The sequence below is a fragment of the Gymnoscopelus microlampas genome, assembly GCF_963454915.1.
Source record: "Gymnoscopelus microlampas genome assembly, chromosome: 1".
NCBI lineage: Eukaryota > Metazoa > Chordata > Actinopteri > Myctophiformes > Myctophidae > Gymnoscopelus > Gymnoscopelus microlampas.
In genome coordinates this window covers 14,399,020-14,416,288 of record NC_139962.1, presented here as the reverse complement: position 1 = coordinate 14,416,288, position 17,269 = coordinate 14,399,020, and the positions used below count along the sequence as shown (strand labels likewise).

Here is a 17,269-nt window from a genome sequence, read left to right as displayed (position 1 = left end):
CCATTGGCCCCCCTGACGCCCACTGGCGTCCCCTCTGGGGGCCGCGACCCCCCCCCCCAAAACCTGTGAACTAGCCCTATCAGCAGCCAGCAAGTGCTGCCTCTTTGGACTATCAGCACATACGCTTTGCTGAGGCCCCCTGAACACAGCCTCTGTGTAAGCGCTTGATAAGCATTTAGTCTGCAGTGGATCTGGTGTTAGCACCAGTTTTGTGTTGTCACCACCTGCTTGTGTCAGTCAGAGGTGACAGCTAGGCCTGTCCAGCAGCCTGCAATGCTTTCAGGGCTTAACCCATTAAGACCAGAGGCGATTCTTTAAAACGTTTTCTAAATCCTAACAGTTTTTTGAAAAAAATCGAAAACATTTTTTTTCAAGATTTTTCAAAAATAGCAGATCTACAAGCTCATAGCGCGGCACTCGGTGCCGCGCTATGAGCTTGTATATCTGCTATTTTTGAATTGCCAAAGAAATGTAAAGTGTCAAGTCAAAGGAACTCACCCCAGGTCGGTGAGCGGCGGCTTGTCGCGGCCCCGCCTGTAGCACAGGAAGATCTGGGGCGTCATGAGGCCTCCGTTGTTGAGGTCCGCCGACAGGCCGGTGGGCGTGCTCTCGACGCAGGTGAAGCCCGGCGGCACCTCCTCGCCCAGCGAGCGGATCACCACCGCCACGTCCGTGATGGGTGCCTTGGGCCGGGCCGTCTTGTGGCACGCGTCGTCAAAGTGGACGGCCTGCTCTAGCGGCGTGGACGAATCCGTCAGTCCAGCCACCACAAAGTAGTCGGCTACGCGAGGGCCTTTGTCCTCCATCATCTCCCATCCCCGCTGGCGTCCTGGCATGGCAAAGGCGGGAGGGAGGGAGAAGGCAGGGAAAGAATGGAGGGGAAGGAAAGGAAGGAAGGGAAGATGAGAGAGAAACGACAACAACAACGGGTGGTGTGTAAATATTATTCTGCGGTTAGAGGATCGGGACATTCTAATATCATAAAGTCATAAATCTGAAATGAAGCAATGTCAATGTGAATGGAATGTGACTGTGTGCTATATTACATATGGCTGCCAGACATGTTTTCATAACACAAAAGAGCACGTGTTGAGTAGAACTGACTAATTGCAACGCAGAGGGGCCGAAGCTTTTCTTTTGAAGAGTGCAGTATAGACCAAATCAGAAAGTTTGTAAACAAACGTGCAGAGCAAATACCTATGGATATTTACTCAATATAAAATAAAGTGCCCAGAACATTAGCTATGTCTAGTTTGTCAACCTGTGGATATTTAGAACAAAATAATTCTAATAGTCACAACAATATCATAAGTGTCCTGTTCTTTCAGATGAGTGAATAACACTGCTCCAATGTGACTCTGTCGGCATTAAATTAAATGTTTGGTGGTGGTGATGTCATAATTCGGTCTATTCTCACACCTCATGTAAAGACTGTGCCGGTGTGCCCACATAAACACCTCTTGATTTAGAAGGCCTGAGCGATTGCATTTTTCTTCTTAACCAAAGGGGGGTGGGGGCCAAAGGGGGGGGGGGTCAAACAGTTGTTTACTCAGCTAAAAAAAATCAACAACTGCATAACAGAATACAGAAGAAAGAAAGAAGTACTGACAGTTGGAAAAAATGTTGTACTTGAGATATCGTGTGTTTCTCTTACCTGTAATATTCAACCTTACATTTATTTTTTTCCATTTCATTACAGTCCAGTATCATCTTCATTATTGTATTGTGTTGCTGTTGTTAGCACAGTCTTGCCGAACATGCCGCACCAATATTTTGCATAATTATCTGAGTGAGTGACAAATAAAACCCTCTTAATTCTTACACTTGATGTGGGAAATAATTATTTGATACCGGAATTATCACAAATCAAAGGCAGCTTTGAGCCTTTGAGTGAAACTTGGAACATCATGGACGTCACAATTGTGTATAGCCAAAACAAACCATGAAAAGCCGGCAAGTTCAGTTCATAACCAATTCATAATCTTTATGTTTGTCCAATGAATAATGTAGAGGCACTTCAAACAAGAACCCATGTGGGAAAGCACAGTTACATATTATATAGACATAGACAATTCAGTCCAGAGATGTTTTTTCTGGTGATATGAATTCATAATTTATTTCTGAGAACTGTTATCACACTATTATCGCCACCATGTACATGTTGCAGCTAAAAGTCTTTATAAACTGAGTATTTATTGCTGTCAAGTTCCCACATGGTTCAATTATGAAAGGGAGTGCCAACAAACATTCACTCCTTCACAGCTGCAAAACATAGTTCTATTGCGTATATGTTTTTCTAAAAAGGACAATCTCTAATCTTCCCCTTTGCACTTCTACAATGAGACAGAGCACAAAGCAGAGGCAGATAGAATAGAGGAAGCCCAGGAGAGAAGGCACTGGTGCAATTGATCCAAGGGTAGGAAGGGCACAAGTTTGGATTAAATTCAGCTTGTAAGAAACACTGTGCAGTGACGTGGCACAGGAAAATGGATACTAATTGTTTGCTAAATGGTTGAGACAGTGGTCTTTACAAGTCCATTCATTAGCGTTTGGGCTGAGGACAAAAAAGAAATGTAATTAAGCCAAGAGATACCAACGTCTGTCAGATCACATCTGACATGGACGCTTAACTCAACAAAGGACAGATTAAAACAATAATAAAAGTGATTCTAGGTTTAAACTGTTACAGTACAATTGATCATGCAGCGCAATTTTGCTCTTACTGTACATCATATGATAGTATATGGCCAACGTTTTTTTTTTTTTTACAGCTATTCCAATATACTGTTAAGTCACTTTTGCCTGTACACACAACCTGCCTACTCAGGATACCTTCACTCTTTGTAAATGAATGAATAACCTCCAAAAACGACCTTTGTGTAAGTATCTTATTCTTATATAGTACTTTTGGTTGTCAAAGCTCAGAAAACAACAGCTTCATAAAGTCTGAATCCAATACCCCATTCATTCACTGGGGCGGCAGTGGCTCAGGAGGTAGAGCAGTGGGGATCAGGATTTTGTGTTTAGACAGTAAGCAAGGAACAAAACTAAACGTTGTCTTTGACATGATGATCGTGGCTGATCTTGTGACGCATGTTTGAGTGCTGGACCACTGCTGAAGAAACACTGGTCAAATCACACACACACAAAAAGGCTATCATAGGAATAATGTACTGTACATATGTGAATTCTATATGTTCAAGTGGCATTTTCCTTTACAGCCTCTCTGGGTGTGGTAGCACCAGTCTTATTTCAACATTTCATCATTCTGCCTCAGCGACTGCCTCAGGTTCATCGCTCAACGTCTTGACAATAGAGCCCCAGGGAGAGCAGCCCGTCTCCGTGGGTTTAAAGTGCAACTTTACTCCTGCCATTCTAGTCTCTTCAGTCTCAATCTTGCAGAAAAGAACTGGGGTTGGCTACACACTTCCCAAGTTCCACTGGGAACGGAACAGGGAAATGAGTATAACTGTAACCTGCAAAGTATGTGTGCAAACTGGATGCGATCCAGCGTTGGGCACAATTCAACCGCATCCCAGAGACTTCCTGAGGGATGGTAGATTTGCACACACAGGACAGTTAGAGAATGTCAAACTCGAGACCGGCGGCGTGCTGACTCTCCAACAGCGTTTTGGGCTGGGTGGACACCAAGTCGGCTAACATTTGAAACCTTGTACTTTTATTAACCCCCACCCCACCCCACACTCTTGAGAAAAAAAACGTTTATTACAACCAGGTTTTCTAAACTGGGAGTCTGTTTATTTTATTTCTAAATATTTCAGCTGTTAGCCAGCGAGACATGGCCTGTGATTCCAGGCATATGGTGTCAGAGGGTGTGGGAGGAGTGGTTTAATTAGCGGGTGTATTAGCTTGCTTAAATGTGTTGGCCGAGGGCTACATGAAAAGACTGCCAACTAAGGCCAAACTAAGTTTGTGGGATGCTATGCTAGTTAACCGTCAAGTTGCGCCAACTATTTCCACAGCTACAAGACCTACATTAAGCACTTTATGTGTGGGACCATTCACAGCATCAACACTTTAGTGGCTCTTTTTAATTGTTCCGTATTCAAGAGTTGTATTAGTGCTAGTTTAATACTATGAAAAAACTCATTAAACTTTGCAGTAGCACACAATGTCTTTTAATTTTATGGGAGATTTATTGTCTCAGACTCAGCAAGAATTTGGTGATGCTGAAGTTGACTTAAAATGTTGTCCCTTCAATCTGATTCATTAAAAAATATATATATATTATTGTGTGTGTCACATACAGTAACCGTAATTTACTGTAGTTTTGTTTATTTCATATCGAAGTTTTGCCATGTGTTGCTGGCTTCTCTAACAGTCACGTGAGCCTAATGCTGCATTCACTAGCAGTGACAAAAGCTTCAAAACAATAGGGGAAGCAGCTTCACTCTTATGCTGTGTTCACACTAGCAGCAACATGCTACAAGCCAATGTAAAGCCAATTTTCAATGGAAGCCAGCAACATGCAGATACAAAAACGTTGAGCAAGCTTCAACCTTTTTCAGCACTCCAATGACGCAGTGAAGCGTCAATCAATTAATCATATGTTTTTGTTTCACCATTAACATTTCCACTGCCCTTCTCTCTCCACACATTACTGCTTGTAATGGGGGAAAAACGAATTATTGCGTTCAGCCAGTTCCCGATCCTTTTGAACCCAATCCTTTATATTTTCCTTTCACAAGATCATTAATGCTTTTACCCATGACTAGCAGACGTGCTGATTTTCACCATTCATTAAGGTAATACAGACCTAACTACATTCTAGTCACATCTCTTTCAAAAGCTTTTAAGTAAGACTTGGTATTCTTTGCAGGCATTACAGATGAATCCCTGCAAGGTCAGGGAGTGCAGTGCAGCTTCTACTATACTGTATATGTGAGGTGATGGGAGCGAGTTTGTCTTGTCTCCCAACTATTGACAGATACTGAGAAAACGCTGGTTCACTGTGTTCTGGCACAGCCACTCAGATTACAAATGTCTCTCACCTCATCATTTTCCCACAGTGACGAGCCAAAGGGGAAGAGTTTGTGCTTAACAGTGTCTGGTCATGGCTGATAAGGCAGACGGTAGGTCGATTTGGACCTCTGTCCTGTGCTTCACAAAGATGTTCAGGCCTGATGCAATATACAGTAGATTTAACTCACCGTTTTGCTACTGGTAGGGTACTGCTTGATTGTTGGGAAATAAGTCATTCACCCAAGAACAGTGACCAAAGCAACTCCAATACACAATACGGCCTCCTAAATAGCCACAAGGACCAGTGTTGCCAGATTCTGTGAGAGAAACAAGCAACCAGGTCTAAGAAAACCAGCCCAAAAGAAGCGACAATGGGCCACATGAGTACTTTAACATATACATCAGCTATTTGAAAATAGCAGATCTACAAGCTCACAACGCGTCGCATCGCGACGTGTTGTGAGCTTGTAGATCGGCTATTTTCAAATAAAATCTTGCGGGGAAATTATAATAAGCAGATCTGGCAACCCTGACAAGGACCCTCAATGAGAACACTCATATTACTGAAGAAGCACAGGATTTTATGAGTACCCCTGTTATTAGCAGGATTTTATTAGTACTTCCTGAGTCTTTCTTGGGTTTGGATTGCCAGCTAAATGTGTGCGTGTCTCTTTTGCCCCTGGGAGATCAAACAGCAATAGTGATATGTAATGGCTTCAAACACAGGCGTCAAAGACAATAACAAACCACAAACAGGACCTTCCACCAGTTTTGCCAGTATCAATGTGACTGAACAATTAAAAAGGTACAAAGTTTGATACTGTTGCTAACCCTACTATAATAGTTCAGAGTGGTTTAACCTTAAACTGTATGATGCTGCATGCAAGGGTTACTCATCATTTGTGCCCTATATGTTAACATTTTATCAGGGAAACAGTAGTTATGGGGTACAATAAAACTTTATGGATCCCCACCCGTAGCGTTGGGTGATCAGACACAAAAACATGTTCCTAATCCTGTCCACCTCTGCATGGCCCTCTGCCATTAAAGCATGCACGTGAGCACCAGTGTGTGTGCGTGTGCGTGTGCGTGTGTGTGTTCCATTACTTCACAGACTATGAGAAGTGAATGAGCATACGTGATGTGTGGCTTTAGCAATTAGCCGACACTACTACTATAACCTTCAGAGCTAACTCGAGCTTATAAATTGCTCTTCATTCCAATAAACTACTAAAAGCAAGACCTTGAAAAGAATGGTCACTTAAATACAAAATGCATTCACATAATGAAGTGTAATGAGCAATCTATAGAGCGTAGAAGTGCACCTATCAGCTGCCTGGCTAATTGTAAATGACTATTAAGAAATTAAATGTATAATTGTATTGCTGATATATTGCTGATATGATAAATAAAAACAATTGATACAAAAAAAATTAAATGTAAAATTAGAGCTATTTTGCATTTCCGAGAGATACACACTAGACAGACCAACCCATGGTACAAGCCAAAACATATGAATTATATAGCCTATTGCACTTCTGTGGATTCAAAACGGAGGCCAAGCACACAGCTCCTGAGTGTTAACTCTGAAAAAGTAAACACTGACCCATAAGGTCCACTGTGTGTGCACATCTCCCATTTTAGAGCACAGCACAACATTACAGACCAAAGAATCCAACTCATCCGAGCCATGCTGTCAGCCGACTAAAAATATAATACCATCCAAACAAACACCAACAGCACCATGACACACATTACATAAAGATTATATATAGCACAAAATCCAGGGCTCCCGCTTCCCACCCACCACCCCACTCTGTCTGTATTCATATTCAACTCTCTGCCTTCTCTGGGGTACGGAGTAAATCAGCACTGCTGAGCTCACAATGGAAACACTGAAGAGAAAATGAAAAATGCATACCCATCACTCAAACAGAAGTTTGTACTTGATGTCTGGGAAGGTGAGAGGGCATGTTGGGGCTACACTATAGAACAGTGAAGATATTAATATTTTTATAGTTGCTTTATTTGATAATAAACTGAAGACAGACAGGAAAGACCACAGATAGGGAATGACTTTCAAATAATACATGCTTCTTTTGGAACTCAAAAGCTTTTATATTCATGTAAATGCTAATTCTGGGCACTTAAGACTGATTGTAAGCTCCAGTAGAATGGTTAGCCTGCCATTTTCCGAGTTTTCATCACAACTGAGTTCATATCCTTTGTTGAGTATTGCTCAGAGATCATATCCCACATTGTGTCAGATTTACAGCATGCATCTTCAAAGCACAGATCATAACTGGATCCCCTACTGAGAACAGCACAACACACAAGCTGAAATCATGACTCATTCGGATTCTGCCACAGAATTGAAAATCTCCACATTAGTGACTAATCCAAGTAACTTAATTGCTAGCAGCCCTGCTTCCTTTTACAAGACCAAAACCTTTAAGAAATTGTGTCTTGAACTTGGGGTAAACACTCAGAATGAAGTCACAGCTGATTTCTCAGGGCATAAAACATCAACGACTGCTTAAGAAAAAGTTGAGCCACAAGCCTCTTTAAAAAGATCACTCGAGCCCTCCGCCGGGGTCCTGTGGCACTTGAGTAAATATTTATGCCTTTCTGAATTATTTATGACGCAGGATTTGTTAAGAAAAAGCAGCACAAATGCCTTAAAATGGGGGCTTTGCATCGTATGCTTAGCCCACTGGTCGTTGTAACACTTATATCAGCGTGTGCTTACAGAGCATTTTCAAGTGCTGAATGTGACATGCATAATTCACTGACAATAGTGCGCACCTGCACTATATGGACCAAAATGCCCAAATGCAATGTGTGTCATCCAAAGTTCATGCAGGTGAGTAGCCTGGTGTTAACTTAAAACTAATCTCTCAAGACAGACTCAGAGCTCCGCAGCTGAATCTGTCGGCAACTCCCGTTACAACGTGTAGAGATTGTTGTTAGTAGGAATTCAAACAATGACGCACCACCGGAAGTGGAGCGCTGAAGGAGAGTGAACGGCCGACATCCGGTCTCTACACGGGGAATTGGGCAGTGCACCCAGAGGCAAGTTCAAAGGATAAACATTTGATTGACTTAAAACTAATGGCTAATACACTTAATTGTATGGCCGTTTCACTCATCTAAAAAACAAAAAATATATACATTTTTGGCCAGCAATACATTAAAAGACAAAGCCTCTCATCCCAGACAGCCTGGTTTGTAGGTCACTATTTCAGGGAGAAGTTCAACACGGTTTCCAAGCTCCACAAGCCTTCGGTATCTGCTATTGGGCGGGGGGGTTGCTAGAAACAACATGACAAGGCAACGTTTACCATCTGTCTAAAGTTTCAGGGAGAACCGGGACCAAAGAAAGCCCATAAGGTGACCTCTCCGACACTCTGACAGCACTGTTGGTGTCCTTGGCTCCAGCTGGACAGACATCCAGCAGAGATACGACCACAGCAGGGTGTACGAGCTGGAGGGGGTTTGCAGGAATGCACAGGAACACAAACACAAGCCAGTAGGAAGCTTTCACGGGGGTTAAGCATCTGCTTCTAGTTAGTTATTCCAGCTCAGACGCAAGTTCCCATCTCCATCGTCACTGACTGTCGGGTCATGTTTGTCTGGAGGGAGAAGATGATGACGCTGCAGGAAATTTGCAGTTTATTTTTCCACGTCAAAACGTGATCCGCACACCTCTGGTTCCTTGATGCAATCTAGACGATGTGAGCTGAATGTTGCGAGGAACCCAGCGCTGCTTGGGATAATCCATGCTGACCTACAGTACAAGGGTGTCTGTGACACGCCTGACTAAGTCGTGATGTCAACTCCCTGGTCTCTGAACACCATGCAAATTAATAGTAAGCTATAAATTATCACAGATGCATGACCTCTGGGGGCTAAGGAACAAGAAGATTACACACATAGGCAGGGTGGGTAATTAGCACTAGAGTCCAATGTTGGGTTTATACAGACTCTAAGTCAATCTGTTTCTCTTTGGTAGACAACCAGCTATCATTCAAGGGCTATAATTCTAAATGTAATATTATTTATTTTACTTTATAGTATTATTTTTGTGTTTCACTAGCAACCATGTTCATTGTCCATAGTTACCCATTAACCACTGCTGGTGGTTAGCTGAAGTGTTTTATGTCAGAAATGACATTTTATACAGTTTCTTTAACTGAATAAATGTTTACATGGTAGGAGTCATATCAAACAATTGTCATAGCTACTTAGGCTATCCTTTGATGAAATGCTAAACTTCATATTTCAAGTATTTTCATGCTCAATTATTCAAAATCAAAGGGAAGCTGAAACTGTGGAGATCAAATGAACTTACAGCAAGATTATTATTATATATTAAGTTATCAGCAAAACCTCAAGAGGTGTCAATTCATCTATGGCTATATAAAGTAAACAAAAACCTCTCAGGACTTGCAGCAGAACACAACTCCCGGCAGACTCGGAATGCAACTACCCAAAGTCGCTCAGCTTTTTCAAAAGACTGCATTGAAAGAATCACAAGCTCCTCTGGCAACAGAACATCAATGGATCATTCCTTGGTCACTGTCGTTTAAAAGTAGTGTATTTTATGATCATTACTTCAACTGATTTAATGGCCCTGAGGCCATGAGTGCATAGAAGAATCACATAAATCTTGAGCACAATGCTGTTGCTCTCTTACTTCATACTTGGGGTGGGAAACCCCAGAAACCCCACCCCGTTGGGTGGTCAGCAATATGGGAACCCATTCGGTAAAATCTGTCTTGAGAGATTAGGTGGGCAGTGCTTTATAGAGAGCCTGACAGAGACCACATTACTACAGTACAGTGATTTACTAATACAAAAGAATAGCTGGCAAGTTTGAGGTTTTATTGATACTAAGGACTGCCTATACTGTAATTGTATGTCTCATACCGTGAGGTGCTTCAGACAGGAACACAGCCAACAAATGGCTCATGATAATGAAGCACACTGACTGGCTTTGTACAGGGTTCTAAATAAATATCAATAGGACTACTAACGTACACTAATTCCTCTTGACAAGCGAGTCACATAGCAAGCAATCGTTTCATCAGCTTCAAGCATCTTCTTGGAAACTGAGCAGTAAAATGTGTGGTATACTCACTGTAGTTAAGCACAAATGCATCACAAAACGTGACCAACTGCACACTTCCACGACCAATGGGGTGCAACAGCATGGAACACAACGGCGGCACACTTTCCCTGATAACTACAGTAGTAGTGTAGGGGTGCAACAGTTAATTGAACCAATAGATTTAATAGATATATATTTTAATAAATATATGTATATTTGGGAGTAACACATTTTAAGTTATTTAATTCATTTATTTTTCCTTTTTTCATAGCATAAATGCAACGTGAAGTCCAATAGGGCTGCAACAGTTAACCTCTTTCGACCTGGCATGTGTCATTCCTATTTTGGGCATGTCATTATAGGGAAAATTATAGCCAATCTACAGTATAAGCTCACAGCACGTGGCATCGGCTTTGATTTGATTTGACTTATAAGACGTCATGGTTAAAAGAAAACACATGCTTCTCACAGAAACGTCAAGGATAAAAACACAATTAAGTAAGTGACTTATTTCCATTGTGGTCCTTGGTCTGAGACAAACGAAAACATAAAATGCAAAGGCAATGCAACAATAAATAAAACACTCTAGAACTATAATACTAAACACTATTTTGACTATTTCTGTATTCAAGTATAAAATAGGGCTTAAGTGCTTAATCAGTCACTAGTCAATTTAATCGATTATAGACAAAAAAACTATGTACAGTAGTATGTCTATTAATCTACTACATAGCATGAGACGCTTGTCTCATGCTTTGTTGCAAAGCAAATAACTCCATATCCTTCTAATAAATATCAAAGCCAATAATCAGAATAACCAGAGGTTCCCTCGCTTCCTCTTATTAATTAAGAGAGGTACAGGAAAGTACTACTGCCAAGTTCAACCCCTGAGGAATTAAAGCCATGTCTTCAAGCATCTCTCACAAACATTCTTCACTCCCACAGAAACCATTCTTCAGACAGTGTTTTCCTTTTTGCCTCCAAGTCAGCCGTGCTGAATCTGGAGGAAGTGTCACACGCGTGTCTCTCAGGATGATCCCCTTTCACTCTGGGCTCTTTCCTCTGGAACATCATCACCAGCTTTGAATCTGAAACCTTCCAGATCAGCCCTTACTAATACTCTTTGTAAATGGTAAACTAAATAAATGGTAACAAAATATTTGTCTGTGTGTCTGTCCCGGGCATAACTCGGGTGGCATCTGACCTATTGACCTCAATCTTGGCATGTGTGTACCATATGAGCTGAGAGTGTGCAGTGTCGAGTGGGAAGTCAGTCGGAAAAATAACCGAAAAAACACAAATGTCTGAATCTGTCTGTGGACAGATCCGTGGGTCCGTGGAGGACGCATCAAATCTCTGTGTGTGGGGGGCGCAGGCATCAGCTTCCCTGATTGGATTGGCCGAACGTCACGTACTGTATGTGCCGTTGCGCCGGTATAAATGATAGCATGTAGTTGGACAATGGAATTTTGCGGGGTCCGTCTGTCTTCCATTTATGCCATGTACGTCATCAACATACGGAGCCCCTAAAGAACATATGTTTCTTTTTATTTCAGGGTTGGGTTTTTCTTAAGGGTGCAGGAAAAAAAACATAGTTGGTGAAGTAGTTTTTTTAAGTGTGTGGAAAAAAAATTAGGTCACAGAAAAAGAAAAAAAAAAGACAAATACTTTTGGGGGTTATTTTCATTTTGATTTTTCTCGTTTCTAACTTGTGGGAACGAGATAATATTAAGGAGAAATCATTTATATATTTTCCTAACTCACGTGAACTTGTGAACAAGATAGATACCACTAGTTAGGAAGATAAACTTATGAAAAATCTAGATCAAAATGACCAAAGAAAACGTGGACAACCTCAGTAGGAACTGTTATTATGTGTTCTTTAATACCTGAGACCAAGGCCCACCCTAACTCATGGTGTGGGAAGCCAGACACCACCCACAACACATCCTGCCCTCTCAATTCAGAGAATAGGCCTCGTCGACTCTACTCTGAGTTTATGAGTAATTAGTGTTTATGGAAAGGACTTCCTGGGTTCATCTAATCCAGGTGCTCAATTTTCATGGCCACTAATCCACATCAGTGCCCCGTTCCCAACACAGGGTCTCATTTTGCCAAAAACCTTTATGAAAACACAGCTAATGCTGTGCTGTGTTGATCCTGCTAACATGAATATCCGCCTTTTGGGAAACAATTCTCAAAGGTAATAATAATAATTTAAAAAGAACAAAAACAATAAAGGCTGGTTTAACATATCTCACTCCTAAGGTGTCAGGTGTGGTGTCATTTAGAGTGTCTAATGTACCTAAAAACCAGAATGACCCCAAAATAACCCACAGATTATTACTACTGTAAGTGAGGGACTTCCCAGCATGCCTCAGGGACACATACATCTATTGTTGATTAGATTATTGTTTGTTTTGCTCCTACTTTGCTAACAACGCCACAGAAGTGGGGGAAATATGGGAGAAATATAGCGGGTGGGAGAAAGTGAATTAAAGGAATGGGAATATAAGCTCAGCAGAACAACACATTATAACCATAAATTTGTCATAAAGTGTCTTTATACTGTATGGTGTATGGTATAATGTGCTGTTCCAGCTTATAATGCATAATGACCATACTTCATACACCTTGTTATAAGTTGTCATACATGATTATAAACATGTATAACTAGTGTTATCAATCATTTCAAGTGCATTATAAATGTGATTATGATGCATGCATAGAATATGTATATATTTTTTACAAAATATCAGTCAAAACATCAGTAAAAGGTAGTCTAGGACTGTCCAAAATCAGGATTGGACCAAAAATCCGGCCTTGGTCAGGCTCTTATTCACAGTCTCAAAGCCAAACGAGACCACACAGATTGGTGTAGCAGCCTACACCGCCTGTCACACATCCACTGGTTGACTCTGGTCACTCTGTTGACCATCTCTGCAAATTAATTGGATACTTGTGATAAAGAACTCAGAATACACCGGACCACATGCACTGCGTTAACAAACCATGTAATGTAATTGCTCCGTGCATGTTCAAAGAACCCCAAAATCCTTCATTAGTCTAGGTTTCTACTACCAAACCTCTAGAAACGGGAGAGATGAGCATCTTTTGTATCCTAATTTATGACCTCGCCAAAAAGCTCATTCTCCATTCATCAGCGGCTCTCAACTCTGCTCCTGGGTGCCCAGAGAACAAATGGATGGCATCTGGCATTCTAACCTGCCAATCAGGAACTCATTTAGATCTAGTCTGACTCTGATCTCAATCAGACCAGACCTCACACCACACCAAATAATAACACTATCTGTCCTCCACTCTGTCATCTCTTTGAAATGCCTTAGAAATAATCTTCCAAAATCGCCATTACTGACAAGTAAGGAATACCTTATTTCAGTTAGCCTAAATAGATCAAATACTTCTTGGGCTGAAATTATAAACAAAAGACTATAAACAGAGATCCTTAGGTCAGTGTTAGGGCAAAGGGCATCAGGGTCATCCATTCATGTGGTCTTAAAGGTGCTTTCCAGATGTCATGCATCCCAGACTGCTCTTTGATCTTTTACTCCTCATCCTGGAACTGCATGGGGGCAGAACCTAGTTACAGTAAAAGTTGCCTGCACGTTCCACGTGTGCAACTCTCAAATGGGTGACACCACAGTATTCATTTCAAGCATTCCCATGTCTCCTCTTTGACATTCCAATGTGGCAGTCATCACGGCTCCAAACAAGAACAGGCAAGGCAAGGCAAAGAGATTACAAACATTATGCCCATAATGTACAAAAAACAAGCCTAGTATTTCCTGAATTATGGAGACCAATAATTGCACAAATGAGGCCAAGTTGGGTTCTCGCAGGCTCCAGGGCTACCTTCATCCACATCTGAGGTTTTTAAATGATAGGCTATGGAAGTATTTCTGTATTGTATGATTTGACCAGGCATGCCTGTCCTGTGTGTCACACTTAAACTCACAGTGAGGGAATTTTGTGATGCATACCTCCAAAATGCCCAAAGAAATCCATTGTCTCCACTCTCTCCATTCTGAAATCTTAGCTGGGTCAGTTTTCAACAGCTCATTTATTTCCCATGCATTCTTATAGGCTTATATATATACATATATATATAATGATCCGCCACAATATCAGACAGGGCCAGCATAAATAGATCTCCTGAGCTGATTCGATATAGTAGCAGCCAGTCAGTGCATGCACTGCACACACAGTCCTTTGCACTGATCGATGCTGTGTCCCTGGCTGCTACCACCACAATTAAAGACCCTGTGGGGGACGAGGAAAGCTGTTGACAATGATTTAAACCGTTATCGTTTTCAGATGGCAAAAAGTAAGAATATGTATTATGTACTGAATACATTTTCTGGCATTAAATAACGCATTTCTCTAAATGCACAAGTAGCACCACGACTGATCTGTTGGCAGAGAGAGAGATGGGGACAGACCAGTTATTTTTAGGACCGACAGACAGTACATTGGTGGCGGTAAAAGATATCAGCTTGCTGGACGACCTGTGACTGAGCATAGATGTATGAGTATACACTTCAGAAAGTGTCGATTGCATGTTTACCCCACACATACATACACACACAGCTCAATCTAAAAGGATTAGGATAGGAATGATACAGAACAACCTGTGGCACATGCGTAGCCGAGGCAAGGCTCAGAGCAGAGCATGGCAATGACTGGGTCAAATCTTATCAAGGCAGCAGCGTGCCATCTGCAACAATTATACCCACTGCACGGTTCATTTGCATGTAATTCAGATTGCCCTATCAGTACGGGCACAGCCACAGCCTGGCTGTGGTTGGCACTCTCTCTCTGGTAGGATTTCTAGCCTATTCGAGTCATTCACATATAGTAATCGGCAGCTGTTCGGTAAATCCGTCCACAGGCAGTCAGTTATCATCACATCATTTCATACTTACACCACTTGTGAACGCGAAAATGTGTCCTCGCTCGCACAGCTTCGGCTGGTAAATCGCTTAAAAACGCACTTGCATCACAGCACTGCCAGCGCATAAACGTTACAGGGAGATATTTTTAAATGCCTCTCTAATATTCCCGACCCTTCAATATGCCGACCCGGCTGCTGTACGCTCCGACGCCATTTTGGTTGTGATGGGAATCCTGTCTGAGTGGCGTTTACATCACTTTACTGACGACAGACAGACAAGCAGCCCCGGGGCGAGAGGCTGCGTGGCTGGCAGAGATGTCACTACAAATAGGCCGATAACAGCGTCACTTCGGTTAATTGAAAAAGGGACAATTAATTAACACAACAGAAACTCTATTGACTAGAGCAGGGGTCTTCAACGTTTTCAGGCCAAGGACCCCCTAGCTGAGAGAGAGATGAAGCAGGGACCCCCTCTATGTTGTATAAAATTGTGTTTCAGATAAACTTTTGCTGCTCTTTTTTCCCCTCTACATATATAACTCTTTGCCAAAAAATAGCCGATCTAGCTCACGACGCCTTGCACGAGGCATTGTGAGCTTGTAGATCTGCTATTTTTTGGCTAAAGTTCTCCTCAGAAAAGGGATGCTAGGGTTCAAGTGGTTGATGTGAACTAAATAATCATATCACACAAATATTTGGGGGACCCCCTGTAGTAACTTTGAGGACCCCCTAGGGGTCCCGGACCCCCTGTTGAAGACCTCTGGGCAGGGAAAATGTCATATTGTACATTTTGCCTTTTCTCTCTGCAGTGTAGGCTAAATCACATCTGTAGACGGCTTAGACACCAGACCAAAGAGGATAATATAATTTTGTGGGATAAAAATATGAAGTTCAAAGTAATGTTATACGTTTTAATTCAAACATATCAAATATCAAATGTATACGTACGGCGACTGATAGGTCTGTGCGTTATTTTGCTGCTTAATATTTCTGTTCGTACGCTATAGGCTATATCACAAAATAAATAGCTTATCGCATCTTTAGCAGATAGCTACATGTCTCCGCTACCATGTTTCTGTTCAGTGTTATTATTTATTGAGACAGCAGTGGAGATGGGTGCTCAGATTGGAGGACACACAACACAAGGGAGACTGATGGAAAAGTCTCCCTTGATCTGCAGCCCTAACAATTTCCAGTACAGAAATATAATCCATTTTAACAGAAGTGAGAAGTCTAGAATGTATTAATTGAATTAACTGATAATATTAGCCTATATCCTACTAGTAAATAGCAAGCTACAGCACTGTAGGCTAGAAAAAAAAGTTCTTAGTTGGTATGTTCTGACTTCTGACATAGCCCTCTGCTGCTATCTTGTGTGTTATGCTCGCAAGCACAGTTCTTTAGCTGAACTATAGCTGTATAGAAGACAAACTGTGCCTCAGGCTTAGTGCTTCACGTGAACACTTCCTCATATAATAATATACATACACGTAATTAGCACTTACTAACGCTTAATTAATTATTAATTCCTGTTAATTAATGTTGAAGTCACTATGACTTAACCAAAATTAAGAGTCGGTCTCTGGTGGTGTGGTTCCAAATCTTTCATGTGGTCCATGGCTGTGTGTTAGCTGAGAGGGCTCTCCCAAGTATACCCTAATTAATCATGAAATTTTACTTTACTTTGACATGCAAAAATGTCAAAAGTAAACACACAAACGTGTGTGTGTGTGTGTGTGTGTGTGTGTGTGTGTGTGTGTGTGTGTGTGTGTGTGTGTGTGTGTGTGTGTGTGTGTGTGTGTGTGTGTGTGTGTGTGTGAGAGAGAGAGAGAGAGAGAGAGAGAGAGAGATGGATTATCCATTTATGGCCCTCTCTGACTGGATTGCGTGGCCACAGACCTGGTTGACCTCCTAACCTCAGTGTGACGTGATGACCTAGAAGACCATTGGTTTTCAACAATATTGGCCTATAACTGTACATTGTAAATGCCTAGCCTATATCTCCAAAGCTCAGGAAGCCTCTCTACTGTTAACTGTGAAATTAAATGTATATTGATGATTTAAAGTATCCTTGTATTTGTTCATCAGGACTTTGGGTGAGTTTACCACGGTGGACTTGCTCTCTGAAAACTGCATCTGAAACTGAGCAACTGAATGATTATCGAATGTTAGCTGTTCAAACACCAGTTTCCAACATATAACATTTATTGTTCATGAGATTTATTGTTCAATAGATATGATACATTTTCACACATTTTGTTAAA

The 17,269-nt window shown here is 41.5% G+C and overlaps 1 protein-coding gene across 4 annotated transcripts in view; it reads right to left on the bottom strand.

Moving 5' to 3' along the window:
- LOC311049071 (C-myc promoter-binding protein-like) overlaps positions 1–15,196 on the bottom strand; it is an 82,766-nt gene extending 67,570 nt beyond the window's left edge. For all 4 annotated transcript variants that reach the window (XM_084062510.1, XM_084062512.1, XM_084062511.1 and 1 more), the window contains exons 1-2: positions 15,037–15,196; positions 499–829 (exon numbers count right to left, since the gene is read on the bottom strand). In XM_084062510.1, coding sequence (XP_083918636.1) covers positions 499–809 — 311 coding nt within the window. In that variant the 5' untranslated portion in view covers positions 810–829; positions 15,037–15,196. The remainder of the gene's footprint in view (positions 1–498; positions 830–15,036) is intronic.
- Positions 15,197–17,269: the final 2,073 nt, after the last annotated feature.